This window comes from Peromyscus leucopus, chromosome 13 (assembly GCF_004664715.2).
Source record: "Peromyscus leucopus breed LL Stock chromosome 13, UCI_PerLeu_2.1, whole genome shotgun sequence".
Taxonomy (NCBI): domain Eukaryota; kingdom Metazoa; phylum Chordata; class Mammalia; order Rodentia; family Cricetidae; genus Peromyscus; species Peromyscus leucopus.
Window position 1 is genome coordinate 53,746,841 of NC_051074.1, and position 17,032 is coordinate 53,763,872.

Below are 17,032 nucleotides of genomic sequence, written 5' to 3' on the forward strand. Positions count from 1 at the left end.
GGCTTCAGATTTTCCAACTCAGATAATCATAACCTTCAAGAGGGACCCTGGCCAATCCAAATGAACACATCCCAGGGAAGCAGCTCCTCAGACTTCCCATTGGTTGGTGGTGTTGGGTGTGGGGATGTTCTGGGCTCACAGAAGGGGTGAAGTGAGCTGTGGGTGTGCACCCAGGAGGGCTGGGACAATGCTACTTGCCAACTGGCCAGAAAGTAATCCAGCACGTTGACAGCGGTTAGAATTCAACTTGTGAGGACTGGCAGGGATGTGAACGAGAACTTGAGGATTTCCCCTCAGTGGGGCGAAAGGGGCCACATCAATGTAGGAAAGCGTGTGGTCACCCAAACCATCCGGAGTTGAGCTCTTAAAATAAATCCTTTACCTCCCTCAAGTTTTCCTAATGAAACCTTAGCGCACAGGGTTTGAGTCGGTCTCGATTGTTGGATACTAACTGCCGCGGGTCCGTTTTTAGCAGGTTTCAGGTTGGGCTGTGATTTTTCTCTTGTTGATTCATCTTTGAGAGCACCCCACCCTCCTACATAGCTATATTTTATCAACATGAACTGATCTTGGCACAGTGCTTTCCCGTCTTTGCCAACACGCCCCCATCTCTCTCCCACCGCGCGTCACTGGCCTCGGCTAACTTCCTGGATGGGAGAAGACTGGCAGCTTTTTATTACCCTCATGCCAAACAAATCTCACCTGAAACTTGTAACTAAGTTGTCCCTCCTTCATCCTGTCTCAGCATCTCATAAAAGATGCTCTTATGAGATCTGGTCCCCCCTCAGACTCCCCACCAGGACCCGATGGTTCCTCATCCCTGTGAGTTCTATCGGTACCTACTCTTTACCTTCTGTAGCCAGATAGAGTGGTGCATGCCTGTAACCCCAACTCTTGGGAGGTTGAGGCAAGGTGATCGTGATTTTGAGACCAGCCTGGGCTCACTAAGGAGACTGTGCCTCTAAAACAAAATAAAATCAAAGCAAAACCAAGTATTCCCAACAAGAAACTAAAACTCAAACATCAAAATTCCTGCTGTACCTTTGCAGGAACCTAGCAGAGCTAACATTGCCCCTTGCCCACCGACTCATCCCTGAAGACCCTGGCCCTCCTTAGGGAAGAAGGCAGACACAAACATCTTACTAGGATTTAGGCCCGAGGCTTTATGCAGAGACCAGAGCGGCCCATCCCCTCCTCTTTTGGCTTTGTGTTTGTTTCTGTTTTTGAGACAGTCTCTGGTAGCCGTGAATTCTTGATCCTCCTTCCAAGTGTTGGGATTGCCGGCATGAGCCCATGAGCCACCACACCCTGCTCCCTGCTTCTGGTTTTCACTCAGACTGGGGGGGGGGCAGTTCACCCCTCCAGTGAGGCACAGAATGCCAGCTGTCTGCTCTATTGCTCCATCCCCACAAGAGTTTAAACTCCAACCGAGGCCAGACAGACCATCTGGGCCTCTGCTGTGCCGTCTCCCTTGTCCACACCGCCTCTTCACAGTGTTTCTATGCCATTCTGTCTCTGGCCACAAAACTTAACTTGCATTCTGATGGAGTTGGGAAGCTCTTCAAAACCCTTGTTTTGATTCTCAAGGGTTTTAAAATTTAACTCTATGCCTCGTGGGCCCATCAGGTAAATATGCAGCGACGCCGGGCCAGTTCAAGGTAGAGATTTTTGAAAGAAAACTAGATGGAGCCAGCCATGGGTGGGACATGGACGAACGTGCGGTTTAGCTTGCAGTGGAAAGAAACCTTTACGTCACAAGTGGAGCTGCCTGTCACAGAGCTTTGATTGCTGGGGGTGCTGGTGTGAGCCTATCTGGTTTCAGGTCTTCCTGGCGGTGTCTTCCACACTCTGAGCCACGGGAGGTTTCCTGATGGCCACTGGAGGGCACTCACGCTTCAGCTTTAGTCGCACCCGACTTCTGAGCCTGCCTGGCTTCCCTCTGGCTGAGGGACCACGCTGGGCAGTTAATGTGAAAAGCCACTGGACAGGCCCTCCCTCCGGTGGCCTGGGCGATGGCAGCGGGGCTTCTGAATTGTGACTGGGTGACCTTGTAACCTGATGACCTTGGGAGAGTGCATTTTCTTTTTGCACCTCTTTTTGCATCTTTAGAGGAATTGGGTTATGTTGAGGAGTTTGAATTGTGCTCTGGGGACTCACATAAGGGACTCAGAGACAGGCGGGGTAGGGGAAAGTGACCCTCTTCTTCAACACAGCCACTTAGTTTCATTACTAATTTTAAGACTTGAAGACTCGACACTTGATGTCAGAGAGGACCAAGGCTAACCAGGAAGCAGGAAGGCTAAGCAGCGCTTGGCTGGAGAGTATGGAGGGTCTCCTGCCGTATTCATCGGCTTGGACTGGTTATCTGGATCCCAGACTCCATGTTCTTCCATTTTCCCTCTGCCCACAGCAGGCACACTACCTGGGTTGTTCCAAGCGAAAGCTGGCCACACTCATGAAAGGATCCCATCTCTTGCAAATGTCTGGGTTGGAGCGGGGATTAGCAGGTACACCGGTTTTCACAGAAACCCACCTTGGCTGATGATAGAAGCCAGAAGGTAGGACTCCTGGGTGGCAGTGACTTGGCTGTCTTCAGCCCCCTTCCTGTCCACCAAAGACCTCCATAAGTACCCAGTGACCTACAAGCCATTCTTGACTAAGTCTTTAGTTCCGACGGACTCCCCGTTGCTCAAGTTAAGGGTATCATCACTACCATTGTAATCCATTACATTCCAATTCCTGACCAACTCATTCACCCCCACCCCCACTCCCCACCCCACCCCCACCCGAATTAATTTGTCAGCCATTGGATAAGCATGCTTGCCCAAGACTAAGAGCTCTGGGCAACGAGAAGGGAAATAGCGAGGCCCGTTTGCTAAAAGGTTTGCCATGAGTCTTGATTTCAAATCTTGCACATTTCTTTCTACTCTGCGGGTGTGACGTTACTCTGCACTAGTGGATGCCGTGAGTGAGCAGGAGTGCCTGCTGGTAGGTGTTTGTCCCATTTGGCCCCTCGCCATCGTTCCCACAACACAAGTAGCACGTGAGTGTCAGATAATATTCTCCACCTCGCCTCTCTTCCATCCAAGTGACTCTGTACATTTATTGTCTCTTGGGATACCTGGCACTTGTAAACGAGTCCTGAAAGTGAGCACACAGACTCTCATGGTTACATTTAGAAAGCTCATCTTCTCCTCCCCAAAGGTTTGCAGAAAAGAATGACGAGTTGGAGACGGGTCTCCTAAGAGAGATGCGCTGTGTGAGGCGGTTCTGGTGTACTCAACAAGTGTAAGGTTAGTTCGTGCAGGGGCCGCTTCATTAATATCTTACTTGGAGGACCAGGAACTCACCATCACTGTTCTTAGTCACCATTCTTAGGTCAGGAATTCCAGCAGGAGAGAGGAGAATCGGGTGAAAGTGTCCTTGAGATTTCATGGCTGGTCCTGAAGGGGGAAAAAAAGAATTTTAGAGAGAGAGAGAAAACAGCTTTTCTTTTCTTTTTTTTTTTTTAAGATTTATTTATTTATTATGCATACAGTATTCTGTCTGCATGTATCCCTGCAGGCCAGAAGAGGGCACCAGATCTCATTACAGATGGTTGTGAGCCACCATGTGGTGGCTGGGACTTGAACTCAGGACCTTTGGAAGAGCAGCCAGACAGTGCTCTTAACCACTGAGCCATCTCTCCAGCCCAACACCTTTTCTTTAACATTGAAAACTTTTCATAAAAACATTAAGATATAGAGCTTAAATCTTGGTAATAAATGTGTATAGATGCGAAAGCAATGACCATATACCCCTCTGCCCAATGTATGCATTCACTTAGTTATATTCTTGCTACATTATACCAATGGGAAGACAGAGTGTGGAAGGCTTTTTAAAACTTCCTTTTGCAGAAGCACTTGGAGATGCTTCTAAGAATGTGACTGGGCGTGGTGGTGTACGCCTTTAATCCCAGCACTCAGGAGGCCGAGAGATCGAGGCCAGCCTGGCCTACATAGCGAATTCCAGGCTAGCTAAGGTGACATAGTGAAACCCTGTCTCAAAACCAGTAAACAGAAAGCCAAACCAAAACAAAACAGAATGTTTGTGTGGCTCAATGGTAAACACCCGCTGAGCATGTGTGAGGCTCTGGGTTTGATCCCAGCATGGAAAAAAAGAAAGGCATTTATAAAACTGTGGGAACCTGGAAATAGCTGAAGCTCTTTCAACAGCTGCCTTCCCATGATAGACTGGAGAGGCAAACCATTCTGTGCTATATAATGGAGCAGGACGCAGGCACATGCAGAAAGAGGGCATGAGTCTCAGGGCAGGAATGTTGACCATGGATTGCAGAAGAACAGTGACAGTCTGTGCAGTGTGTCCAAAACCAACAGACACACTGTCTGGTGACTCAAGCGTGGTAATTTCAAAAATGAGTAAGAAATGGATTAATGGACCAACCCAGTTCAGCAGTAGGGCTCCATCAAGAGGGAAGAGAAAGGAGGGGCAGTGGGGTACCCCTTCTTTTATTTCAGAGGCCAGCTGTTAAAGCAGTGATTACAAATTTGTGGGGAATGCTGGGAACCAAACCCAGAGCTTGGACAGGCTAGGCAATAGCATTCTCCCATTGAGCTATGGGTGTGTATGCGAAGCAAAGTTGTTAAAATGGATGTAGGTACTCCCTAGGTGTATTTGTTAACACATTCACAGATATTTTATAACATTCTCTCATGTCTACTCAATATTTAACCTTAATAAAATAACAAGGGACAGCCAGGTGGGGGTGGCGCAAACCTTTCATCCCAGCACTCAGGAGGCGGAGGCAGGTGGACCTCTGTGAGTTCGAGGCCAGCCTGGTCTACAGAGTGAGTTCCAGGACAGTCAGGGCCACACAGAGAAACCTTCTCATACATTTACCCACCCCCAGTCATCCTGAATACCACTAGGGTATGTGTCAATCAGTTTTGGAGATCACTGGATTTATGAGACAGGATGAAACTTTCATCTCTAGAAAGTAGGCCAGGGATGGGGCCAGGACCAGGAAGTCCAGCCGGCGTCAACCATGGAATGAGTGGGCTGTTGTCACTTACCCAGAGACGTGTTGCCGGAAACCAGAGGGGCTTCAGGGTACTTTGCCTTCAGCGCCAAAAGATCTTGCAGGGTTCCTGGGGAGATCCAGGTAATTCTCTCTCCGTAAAAGGTCAGGGTTTGCTTTTCTGGGTTCTCAGCCATCCTCTGAGGACAAATGACAGGAGATGATGTACCTGTGCGCAGAGGAGTTACTCTGTGCCATATCGGGTCCTGGCCGGGTTGTGTCCCTCTGGGAAGATTTCAAGGTTCCGGGTTCACTTACCCAGAGAGACCCTCACTGTGTCCACTGGCTAAAGCAGGCCTTTTGGGAACAAGTGATAATATAAGCTGGCACCTGCCACTGACTGCCTAGCGTGGCTAATTTAGTATTAATTCAGTTTTACGACTTTAAGATCACCATTCCGCTAATGATCTTAAATTAATATCCTCAGTCTCGAGTTCCCCTCCAATATTCAAATCCTTTCTCAGTGTGTTCTTGATGTCTGTCCCCTCTTAGATGTGTCGGGGGCCCCTTACATTTAATTTGCTCCAAACTGAACTACTCAGGTCCAGTCCCTCCCTCAGCCCTTGAAACGGAACCCCTAAAGAAAAGATGGCCCACCCCTCTGGAGGTCTTTCTGTCTTTGTTACTGGTACCCTCTAGTCATGCACAGCTCTGGGGTCAGGCTGGACTGTTTTCCCCACATTACGTCATACTCGTCAGCAAGCTGTGTGGTTTTCTCCCAAAACATATCCAGAATCCCGTGCCAGAGGTCTAATCTGGTCCAGCCACTGCCTGTCTGGATGGCATTCGTCCCCTGATGGAATACAGTCCTTCTTCTTGGCTCAGCCGCAGGAAGGATCCTGATAGGACGTCTGAAGGAGCTTGTCCCTCCTCTCCACAGCCTCCCTCACAGTGGCTCTCACATAGAGAGGAAGCCAGGCAGTGTCAAGTCAGCATGGCCTCTGCCCTCCCCCCTCACTGGGCTCTGTCAGGCTGGCTCAGCGCCATCCTTGGATAGGACGCTGTTCTCTTGCCTCTCTCTAGCACCTTCACACTCACTCTTCCCACAGCCTGGGTAGTTCTTCCATCACGTCTCCTCATGACTGGCTCCATCCTTCCTTCTAGAATTTCCTCAAACATTACATCCTCAGGAGAGTCTTCCATGGCCATGGCGCTGAAAATCACAACCATCTGCAGCCTAGCTTCATTCTCTGCTTGGTGATTTTTCTCCTTAGTACCTCTTATTTGTTAAGATTACACACACACACACACACACACACACACACACACTCACACACACACACTCACACTCACACAGAGTAGCTCTGGCTGTCCTGGAACTCACTATGTAGACCAGGCTGACCTTGAACTCACAGAGATCCACCTGCCTCTGCCTCCGGAGTGCTGGGACTAAAGGCTTGCGCCACTATGCCCAGCTTACATGTATCTTTCATTTATTATTTTACTTACCATCTGTCTTTCTTACCAGATTATAAGCTCCCCTAGTGCAGTATTTTTCATTAACTTTGTTTCTTGCTGCATAGTTAAAACAGCGCTGGCATGTAGCTGAGTGGATGTGTATTTTGAATGAGTAAACATACCAGAGCTCCCCCAGCAAAAGGGCCTGGAGAGGGTTAGGAGCATGCACTGATCTTACAGGGGACCTGAGTTTGGTTCCCAGCACCCACGTTGGGTGACTCGTAACTGCCTGTAATACCATCTCCAGGAATCCTACATCTCTGTCTACCATGGGCACAGGCACTTAGGTGTACACACTCACCCACAGACACGCCGGCAAAGACATCATTAAAATTAGAAATAAACACTTAGTAAAAGAGAGGAAAGTATTTTATAGAAAGGGGCACGGATGCCTGAGAAGGAGCGTCGATATACGTGTGGGGGAAGAGTGGAATGGGGCACCCCTGTTTCTGGCAGTCAAGAAACTGCCCCCCACACAGGACAGAGGAAGAGGCTTCTCGCCGTCAGTGTTGTGGAGTTCCTGGAAGACCATGACAGATGCTTAGCAAAGCTGAACGGCCTGGACAACCAACAGGGACACATTCCAGATCCACAGTGACGAAGGAAATGGTGGGATAATATTTAAAAAGCCCCAGCTAAGGCCGAGGGAAGGTCAGCCAGGGCTGTGTGTGGGGGGAAGTTGATTTCTGGATCCTAGCCAGCCCTTCTCCAATTTGACGTGTTACCTGAAGGATATGGTAGATTTACGAAATTGGATCTATCACCGGATATGTTTAAACAAGCACATGAAATAGCCACGGCGTCTTACCAGGAGTTCTGGGGGAAATATGAGCTCCTGGGTCGGGTCCAGGGGCCGGAACTCCTCTTTCGCAAACAGCTCCGTGCAAATCTTGAAAGAAGCAGATGGCTGTGTCAGTTCAGCTCGACTGGAGAGAGCACTGGAATTCTTGAAGAAATTAGGCAAGATGCACGGGTCGCTCATTTTCCCTGCACAGGGAACTCACTGTAGCCCAACAACTTAAAAGAGGAATGTGATTGCCAGGGAGAGGCTAATTAGCTACTAATATGATACTAAAGGAAAGAGTGTCATTAACTCTTGCAAAGAGCATCCTGGGAAATGCCAAGACACCCCGTGAAAACAATCAGATGTTAAAGAAGCTTGGGGACCTCCACTGTGATTACTGTCGCCTCCTTAGCCAATCACGGTTCACAATCTAAAGCTCTGGGGAAGTCCCATAGTTTTAGGAAAAATGACTCTAAACATAACTTTCTTCTTAAACACACAGGACACTACTGTTTCTTGAGTGCGTTTACATATATTAATGTTATTTAATCTTTGTGGTAATTGTATAAAGGAAGTTATAATCTCCATTTTGCCCACCAGGGAATGGAAGTGGAGCAGAAATCGACCCATCTGTCACCCTGCCTCACTCACATCTGCTTTAGCTTGGATGGACGCTGGTTGCCAGGAGACGTACTTGAGGAGCTAAGAGAACTGAACTGTGGTGTGTGGGATGCAGGTGGGCGTGGGTGAGTGGAGAAGAGGGTGACAGACATTGGGGGTTGACAGGTCTGGTTCACTCTTAACACCCCCTCCTGACCTTCCCACTGGAAAGGTGCTTAACCTTTCTAAAGAGTAAATGGAGATGCTTATCATGAGAGGTAATTGTGATAATTAGGTGAAATGCTCTGACATTTCCCACCTCGTCTTTTTTTTTTTTCTGTCTCTCTAAAGCCATGTGAGGTTCCAGAAAGAACACATAGTTATTCCTTTTAAAGGCTCTTTGTAGGGCTGCAGAATGAGATGTTGCAGGCTGATATCTGACCAGTTGGTTTTCCTGTGAGAATTAGCCTGGTCCGTACTTGGGGTTAATGCTTTAGTTCTAAAACCTAGAAAAAAGATGTTGCCTGAGAATTAAAGTGCCAGACAATGAACCAGCACTGAGAAATGAAAGGTTCTAAACAGGTTCTAGGCCAAGACCTAACAGCTGTCCGAATGGAAGACGGTCAGAGAGGAAGAGGAAGGGACGTCACAGGCAGACACCTAGCCATGCACCAGAGATACCCTGTGTCTTGCTCAGTACTCAGCCTTCTCCACAGGACTTCCCATTCTAGTGTGTGTTAACTGTAACGAAAGGATGATATTTTACTTTATAATTGTGTTTTTCCTTATGAACGAATACTGAGGTATATTCTTGCTTAAATACATCCATAGCCATTTGGCTTAATGTAAGTCAAGTGGTACCTAAGCTCAATTGATGCTCAATTGAGCTTTAGGTTGGGAATGGACTTTGGGATGTATCGACTCTATTAAGTGTTGATCTTCTGTGAGTCATTATTGGTGTGTGCAACTCACCTCCTTGGGGTCAACCCCTCTATTCCACCAAACACCTTCTTTAGATTAAAAAAAAAAAGTGTCAGTGAGAGGTGAGTGTGGACAAATAGGTTTGAAGGACACAGACACAGAGCAAGAGGAAGAGTGGTGATTTCCCCAGGCCTGCCCTGAACTCTTTGACAGCATTTGTGGTGAGTAGTTAGGATCTTATTAACCTCTCTACTTGAGTCCTGTGAGCACTCGGTAGTGGGTCCTTTTGAAAATGAGTATCTCTCAGAGGGTAAAGTCAGAGCTGGAACGCTGAGCTAGCTTCTAGGTGGGCGTCATTATCTCACCCTTCGCTTCTGGAGGTGGCAGTGATGTGTCTGTCTCAGCTCAGGGACAGAGGACAGCTGTGTGAGCAGGGACAGCATTAGAACTCCATTTCTAACTGAGGAGGTGACTCATCCCTCATGCGGTAGATTTTTTTTTTCCTGCCATCTGAGAGGTTTTTGTGTTCCTTTTGTTCCAGCCTTTCAGACTATGAAGGGGGAAATCAGACTGTGGTCTTTGAGTGCTGTGCACTGTGCAAAGTGCCTGGTTCTTTTAAGTACTTGGGAAGGCTGTAAACAAAATGGGGAGTGATCCCTCCACCGCACATGCCCAGTTCCAAAGCTTGGGTCAGCACTAAGAAACACACAGAGAATAAAATAGAGGGACTCACGTCACTTTTGCCTCCAAGTAAATCATCTTCTTTCTGATCCAAGCAACATTTTCCTGGTTCTTTCTTCTGACAACCATTTGGCTCCTGAGAACATGAAGTGCTTTCTATGAACAATGCTTTTGACAGGCAAATAAGGCTGTGCCTTGAAGGTTTGAATAATAGATATGCAATTTCGGGCTCTGAAGCCACATTCTACTTAGAGGGATAACACAAGGATGTTCTTCCTTTGCTTTGTTTATTTTTATAAAATAACACGAAATATACACCATACAAACATGTTATATAAAACAACACAATGCACAGAAATCTAAAAGAAGCAATCGGCGCCCAGTTCCTCCGGCACTTTGTATTTGGGATGGAGCTGTATTTATATCTTAGATTTCTATAGCGTACCCAGTAGATGAATACTGTTCATTGCAATTAGAACATCATGTTCACTCACATCTGAGTTATTTTAGGGTAATTCCTAGTGGTAAAATAATATTTTATGATATTTTTCAGGGCAACCACAATACAGCCACTATATGACAGATGAGGTTTGGGACATGGTTCATTATAATTCACATGGAACCTCTAAGAAAGAGAAAAGTAAAATGCAAAAGGGAGGATCACTTGGGTGAGTTGACGGCGGTTATTTTCCAAGCGGTTCCCACTCGTAGCTCTCCCATTTCTTGCAAACCGCCTCCTTGTATTTTCTTCCTCAGATGGCTTCTCCCGCCTTGCAAAGCATTTTCTCCCAACTTTGAATTCACTGTCTTTCCTGGCGTTCTGAGCTGTACTTGCTAACTCTGCCCAAGAGGCAAAAGCAGCTGCCTGAGCAGGCAGCACCCACCCCTCTGTCTCTCTCTGTCTGTCTGTCTCTGTCTCTCTGTCTGTCTGTCTCTGTCTTTCTCTCTCTCTCTCTCTCTCTCTCTCTCTCTCTCTCTCTCTCTCTCTCTCTCTCTCCTCTCAGAGTCCCTAGGCTGAATGGGTCAATGGTGGCTGAAGACAGCTGGGCTTCTTGGGGCTCAGTGGGCAATAAAAACCTTAGGCATCCCACCTGGGGCTGGAGTTCTTTCACCCAGTAAAGTATCGTGAGACTGACTGGCCACAGGCTGAGATATCGCAACTCATTTTTGACTTTATCTCCAGGGTCAGTGTTCCAGGAGAGGCAGATAACACCTCCACCTTTAGGGAAAGGAGTTGATTTAGCCCGTTTACTGGTATTTCATGCATGCTTTCTTACTTACAGCAGCGATTTGCTGGGTTTACAGTCTGTTCATTTCACTTTGTAGTGTGTCTACTCTGGCTCCCTCATGTGGCAATGGAAATCTGGGACACACATGCCCAGAATACTTGCCTGACTTTGGGGACAGGGGGACATACCTGTTGTACATTTCCAGGTCTACCTCTGCTATGTGTGGAACTGAGGCAAGAAAATAGACAGAAATCTTTACTCATGGCTTCTGATTTCTCTTCCTACGTGGCTCTGCAGGGGCCTCAAGCGTCCATGTGACTACCCGAGTCCAGTGTCTACTCTCTCCACAAGGAGCTGCTCATTGACTACCCTCTGATCTTGTGTGCAGACACTGGCTTCTAAGACCTTCCTTGATGATCTCAGGAAAGGCTGCACCTGCCCTAAAGGTGGAGTTGAAGCCCTATGTGGAGAACGATGCAGAAAAGCATGGTCATATCATCTTGTTTTTATGGATTCCTGAGAATAGCTGGATAAGAACCACAGTGGGCTCCTCCAAAGTCTTTCCTTCTGTCTCACGTCTCCTGCCCACATCCATCCTGCTCTCAGCCGAGGGTCATCATCAGACATGCCCGTCCCGAGTGTCTGTCAAATGCTATTCTTAGCGCCAACAACATTCTCAACATTAGTAATTATCTGTTGAACTCTTACTGACTGCCAAGCAAGACTCACTTGATTTTCACCAGGGAAGCACCCCCACTTTTGGAGGCCACTCCCTGTGTCCTTGGAGGGGATGTTCTTTGGCTTCTACTCTGCGGTTTCAGCCTCTTTATCTGTTTGCGAATTCCCAGTTGGTTGGGTTATTGGAAGGAATCTTCTTCACCAAGGCACACCCTTGACTCCAAGTGTTTGTAGGCACCATCTCACTTGCCTTGGAGAGATGCCTTGCCCAGCTGACATCCCTGTATAGATCTAGACCACATCAAAGGTAGTGCAGTGCTCACCCAATTTTCAGGAAGTATTGGTAACTCCAGTGAGCCCGCCCACCATGACTTACTTTGTCTTATAGTCGGTTGTGATGGTCTTACAAACCCATTCTTGTGTTCTCAGCTTTGACCACTGGCCTTCTCACGCTTACTCTGTAGGACATGCCCCCCAAGTCACCCATTCTTGTGAACTCACCAGGCAGAAGGTCCTGCCACTCTCCAGAATTGGCCGATACCCAGTGCAGCGGCACAGGTTACCTGCGGGGAGGAGAAGCGTGGCTGGGACTTTCTTGTTTCTACTGGCTTATTTTTTAGATTACGATTTACTTATGGGTATGTATGTGTGTCTGTGGGTGGATGCCCTAAGAAGCCAGAAGAGAGTGTTGGGTTTCCTGAGGCTGGAGTTACAAGTGGTTGTAAACACTCAGTGTAAGTGCTGAGAACTGAACTCAGGCCATCTGGAAGAGCAGCAAGTACTCTTAATGACTGAGTCACATCTCCAGCCACTCTACTGGCTTCTTTTAAAAGTCGAAATAGATCCAATAGATTGTATTTTCAGTGGTGGGGAATAGAACTCAGGGCCTTGGACATGCTAGGATAACATTCTGCTTCTGAGCTATGACTCTAGCCCTGATGTCTAGCTATTGACAATAACTATATTTCAAATTATGTGAGACAAATGGGACCCTAAAGCAAATCCAAAGGTGCCACTAGACACACAAAGCACCCTGAATAGTCTGTCAGGTGTGCTCCTAAGTGGCTCTTAGGTCCCTGCATCAGACTCACCTGGATAGATTTGCTAAGAGCATGAATATGACCCTCGGGAGCCTGGACAGCTGGACACAGGCCCAGGACCCTGCACTGAAGAGGCCAGTGGTTCATTCTGCTGCATGGTAGAGTCTGGAATCCTCACTTTTCCAAGAATGAAGGCCTGAGGGTTGTGGGGGAGGAGGGCCAGGGTAGACTAGAGTTCATCTAGGGTGGTCTGACTAAGACGTTTGGGCTCAAAGGATGTGAAAACTACGGCTTGACAAAGAACGGGTAAAGTTCTCAGAGCCGCAGGAAAAAGATGTGGCGGATGTGGAGGGAGTCATGTTGAGGGCAGGAAGTGTGAAGAGTTGGGCTTGGTCATGCTATAGGACTGAGGAGCTGCTGCAGAGGGACCCAGGGAAGGGAGGGCTAGACGCATTCATATGACTCTGTGATTATTATTATTAGTTATTATCTTGCTGGAGATGAACCCAGGGCCTTTGCACATGATAGTCAACCACGCTATCACTACACTATAGGCGTCGCTCTGATTTTTCTCCACTTGAAAGAAGATATGAAGATAGAGCAGTAGGGAGAGCAAGAGAGAGCGAGAGGGAGAGGGAGAGCGTGAGAGAGAGCAAGAGAGCAGGCAAGAGAGAGCAGGAATGCCCACCAGCAGCTGGCAGATGCGGAGCACATCTGTCCTCACCTGTCTGTCTTCGAGCTACGAACTGATGATTGTTTAGGGATTGTTGACATGTGAAGTTGATGCTTATTCATCCCATATGCTTATGAACTTAAAACTTATAAATCTGGGGCTGGAGAGATGGCTCAGTGGTTAAGAGCACTGGCTGCTCTGCCAGAGGACCCGGGTTCAATTTCCTGCAACCACATGGCAGCTCACCACTGTCTATAACCCCAAGATCTGACACCCTCCTCACACAGACATACATGCAGGTGAAACACCAATGCACATAAAAAAAAATTTAAAAAACTGTTTCAAATCTAAAAGATTCTTTCGATGAGAGGCTTATTATGAATTGAAATATTCCCCCTCCCCCCCCAAAAAAAGATCCAAAGTCCTAAGCCCTGGAACCTATGAACATAACCTTATTGAAAAATAAGATATCTCTCAATGGAAGTGTGAGGTTGTCCTGGATTGGGATGGGCATAAGCCAGTGGTTGGTGTCCTTGAAAAAGAGGAAGATTTATGACAGACACACAGGGGGAAACGTGTGAGATAGGAACACATTAGAGGTTTGCAGCCACAAGCCCAGAAACGCCAAGGTCCAGCTGTCACCCGCCAAAGGCTGGGGATGAAGAAGAAAGGTTCTCCTCCGAGCCACCAGCCAGCACAGGCAGCCTGATGGCTTCCAGAACTGCAGGAGAATGTCCTGTGTTTTAAGCTGGCCGGTTTGTTGTGCTTTGTTCAGGTAGTCTCACGAAATTGATGCAGGCCCTTGGGAAGCAGGTGGTGAGTCAGAGAGAGAGAGAGAGAGAGAGAGAGAGAGAGAGAGAGAGAGAGAAAGAGAGAGAGGCGTGGTGGTCTCTGTGCTGTGTGCAGAGATGGTATCTTTTGCTGTGTCTGCACAGGCTGTTTTAGAAATAACCGTGGCTTGGGACTTGAGCAGAGCTGGGATGATGTTGGGGATGGCGTGGGGAAGCTCTGCCTGCCTCCTGTGTTAGACTTACCTCCCAGGGCTTCCATGAGCTGTTCCTCTGAGGGCTGCGGGTGGTTCCTGAGCAGTGTGTACATGGACATCACCATCCCAGGGGTGCAGAATCCACACTGGGTGCCGTGGCTCTTGGCGATTCTCTCCTGGAAGGGTACATTTGTGGTCACAGCCTTGTCTTCCTGCCGCCACCAACTCTCTCCAGGGTCCAGAGCCTGTGCCCTTGTCTGAGCCGGTGTGCCTGGCCCCTTGGTTCAGGGCCGTGTACCCCTTTCTTAGGCACCCCAAAGGTAGTGGTTCAGAAGCCACACCTTATCACTGCAGTTACTTCTCAGGGTCAGATACTCTGATCCTTCTCTTTGGGAACTAGCCGTGTGTAGCCTGCTCTCCCTGTGAGAATGGTTCTTCAGGAATCAGTAATTGTTAGGAGGGTGTGGGTAAGTTTCAAAACTGGTTTCCTTGGACACCTGCATCTTTCCCCGCTTAGTTCTCACAGGTGGCTGTGTGGTTTGGGTTGACTTGGAGACCATTGCTGATCCCATGTCACCTTCTTTAACGTTTTCTGCATTGGCTCAAAGGGAGCTCAGCTTCCAGAGACTGAGAATTTTGGTCTCTGTTATTTAAAGTCTGGTCTATGGTCTGGAAGTACTGATTTCTTCTGGGAACTGGCGGGGAGGGCGGAGCTCAGGACTCTGCTCCCAACTTCTTGACTCAGAATCCCAATCTTTAGCAAACTCCTGGTGACTCCTGGGAACACCACAGCTTGGGAAGCCTGGCTCTAGATTTAGAATATAATGCCTGGGATTGACTTGGCTGTGAGCATCTTATATGACTTCCTAGCGCACTCGAGGAGACTTTCCTGGGTCCGTCACCTTTGCTGGCCTCTCTGGCATCGACTTTCATGTGGTTAAACCAAGAGACACTTGGGCTGCTCCACCTAAAAAGAGTGAATGTGGGTTGATCCCGTTGTGACGCCTCAAACTTCTGTAACAATGATAGGGAATCGATGCCAACACATATCATGTTGCCCTCAGATCCAACTCTGTTGCTTCAGCAGCAGGCTAAGTGTTTTTGGGGGATGATTGGCCCCATCCTCTAGAGAAGTTTCTTTCAGACTCCTCTCATCCAAATTCTGATTTTACTTTTAAAACCTCTATGCTATAGGGAGCAATCCCCAGGTTTTTTTTTTTTTTTTTCTTCAAGACAGGGTTTCTCTGTGTAGTTTTGGTGCCTGTCCTGGATCTCGCTTTGTAGACCAGGCTGGTCTCGAACTCACAGAAATCTGCCTGCTCTACCTCCCGAGTGCTGGGATTAAAGGAGTGTGCCTGGCTTGCAATCCCCAAATTTTATCCTGTTAGCCTTGGAGACATTTTTTTAGTATGATTCTCTCTATATATTTATAATTTGATGCATGTGTATGTGTGTGTGTATGTGTGTGCCTGAGTATAGGTATGTGCAACATGTGTGTGTAGTGTCTATGGAGGCCAGAAGAGGGCATCAGACTCTCTGGAACTGGTGTTAGAGGCTGATATAAATGGCCGTGTGGGTGTTGAGGATTGAACCCGGATCCTCTGGAAGAGCGGCCAGTGCTCTTAACCACTGAGCCATCGCTCCAGCCCTCGTGTGACTTTTTGATACAGCATCTCTTGTGCTCCAGGCTGGGCTTGAGCTCTCTATGTAGTAGAGAATGACCTGGAACTCTTGATCTTCTGTCTCTACTTCTCCAGTACTGGGTTATAAGTGTGTACCACCGTGCCAGGTTTATGTAGCCCCAAGGACTTCACACATGCCGGGCAAGCACTCTAACAACAGCTACATCCCCAGCCCCTCAGAGGCATTTAGTCTATAGCTTCTGTTCAACTTCAATGCCAGCTTATAGTACAATAGGTATCAGAACATTGTTTTAAAAATCTTGATATTATTCAAGTAGAAAAAGTGATGAGAGATGACCATTTGATCCAATGCAGGTGGGGTTTCAGCCTTCTCTAAGGTCAATGAGTAGATGTTATCATCCTGATCACCAAGAGTCCCAAGCTCCCCTGTGCCTGGTCGTGACCTAGAAGGCGGAGGTGGCACAGTCTGCTCGGCATTTGGTAAAATGAAGCCCAGAAGTGAGAAGATTCAGATGAGCGCTTACCTGCACGGGGTGAAGCCTGGTGTTGATGCTTCCTACACCTTCCACGGTGACGACAGCAGCCCCATGCAGGGAGCACAGGGGCACCAGACACGCCATGACAGAGAAGTGTCTTTGTATGGGAGACACAAAGAAAACCAAGTGAAGTGATGTAGTCCTGCCCCATGGAGAACCGGGAACTACGAGGGGCAGCAGAGACCCTCCGGAGTCTCGGACAGACGATTGGGGGACTGCAGGGATAATGATAGATTTGGGGGGGCTGCAGGGGTGAGAGATTCGTGGATGTCAGGGCCTCTTCTGCTCATTCTGTGCCACCTATGAGAACTGGGGCTCCTTAATGTGAACCTGTACATCCTGAACTTCAGAGGGCCTTTACAGTCTGAAAATAGATCCACCTAGGATCCGCAGGAATGGCCCTGGGTCACCAGAAGGGTGGCTGGACTTCTATTAGTCTTCACTAGAGCAATGACCTCATCCCAAGCCAAGGTTATTTGCCTTTTGCCCATATCAACACACTCTGGTTTCATTTAAGCCTCCTGGGTAAAGCATTCAACAGTGTGGAGTGGTCTGTGTTCTAAAGCAGTCTCGGACCAATGATGTGGATGAAGCCCATGTTCTAGAATCTGACTCTTACTTAAAGGGTGAGATCATGGCTCAGGTCCTTGCTCTGCAAGGTTGGTTCCAGTTCAAAGCAAAGAGAGCCTTAGCTTCCAGGCCAGAAAATACCGGTTCCAGTTGTTGA

At 48.0% G+C, this 17,032-nt stretch overlaps 1 protein-coding gene across 1 annotated transcript in view; it reads right to left on the bottom strand.

The window, feature by feature from the left end:
* LOC114704265 (aldehyde oxidase 2) overlaps positions 1-17,032 on the bottom strand; it is a 78,221-nt gene that overhangs the window by 55,406 nt on the left and 5,783 nt on the right. Inside the window, exons 4-10 of the mRNA XM_037210454.1 lie at positions 16,294-16,402; positions 14,176-14,302; positions 11,930-11,991; positions 9,574-9,657; positions 7,344-7,424; positions 5,073-5,217; positions 3,351-3,443 (exon numbers count right to left, since the gene is read on the bottom strand). Of these exons, the coding sequence (XP_037066349.1) occupies positions 3,351-3,443; positions 5,073-5,217; positions 7,344-7,424; positions 9,574-9,657; positions 11,930-11,991; positions 14,176-14,302; positions 16,294-16,402 (701 nt within the window). The remainder of the gene's footprint in view (positions 1-3,350; positions 3,444-5,072; positions 5,218-7,343; positions 7,425-9,573; positions 9,658-11,929; positions 11,992-14,175; positions 14,303-16,293; positions 16,403-17,032) is intronic.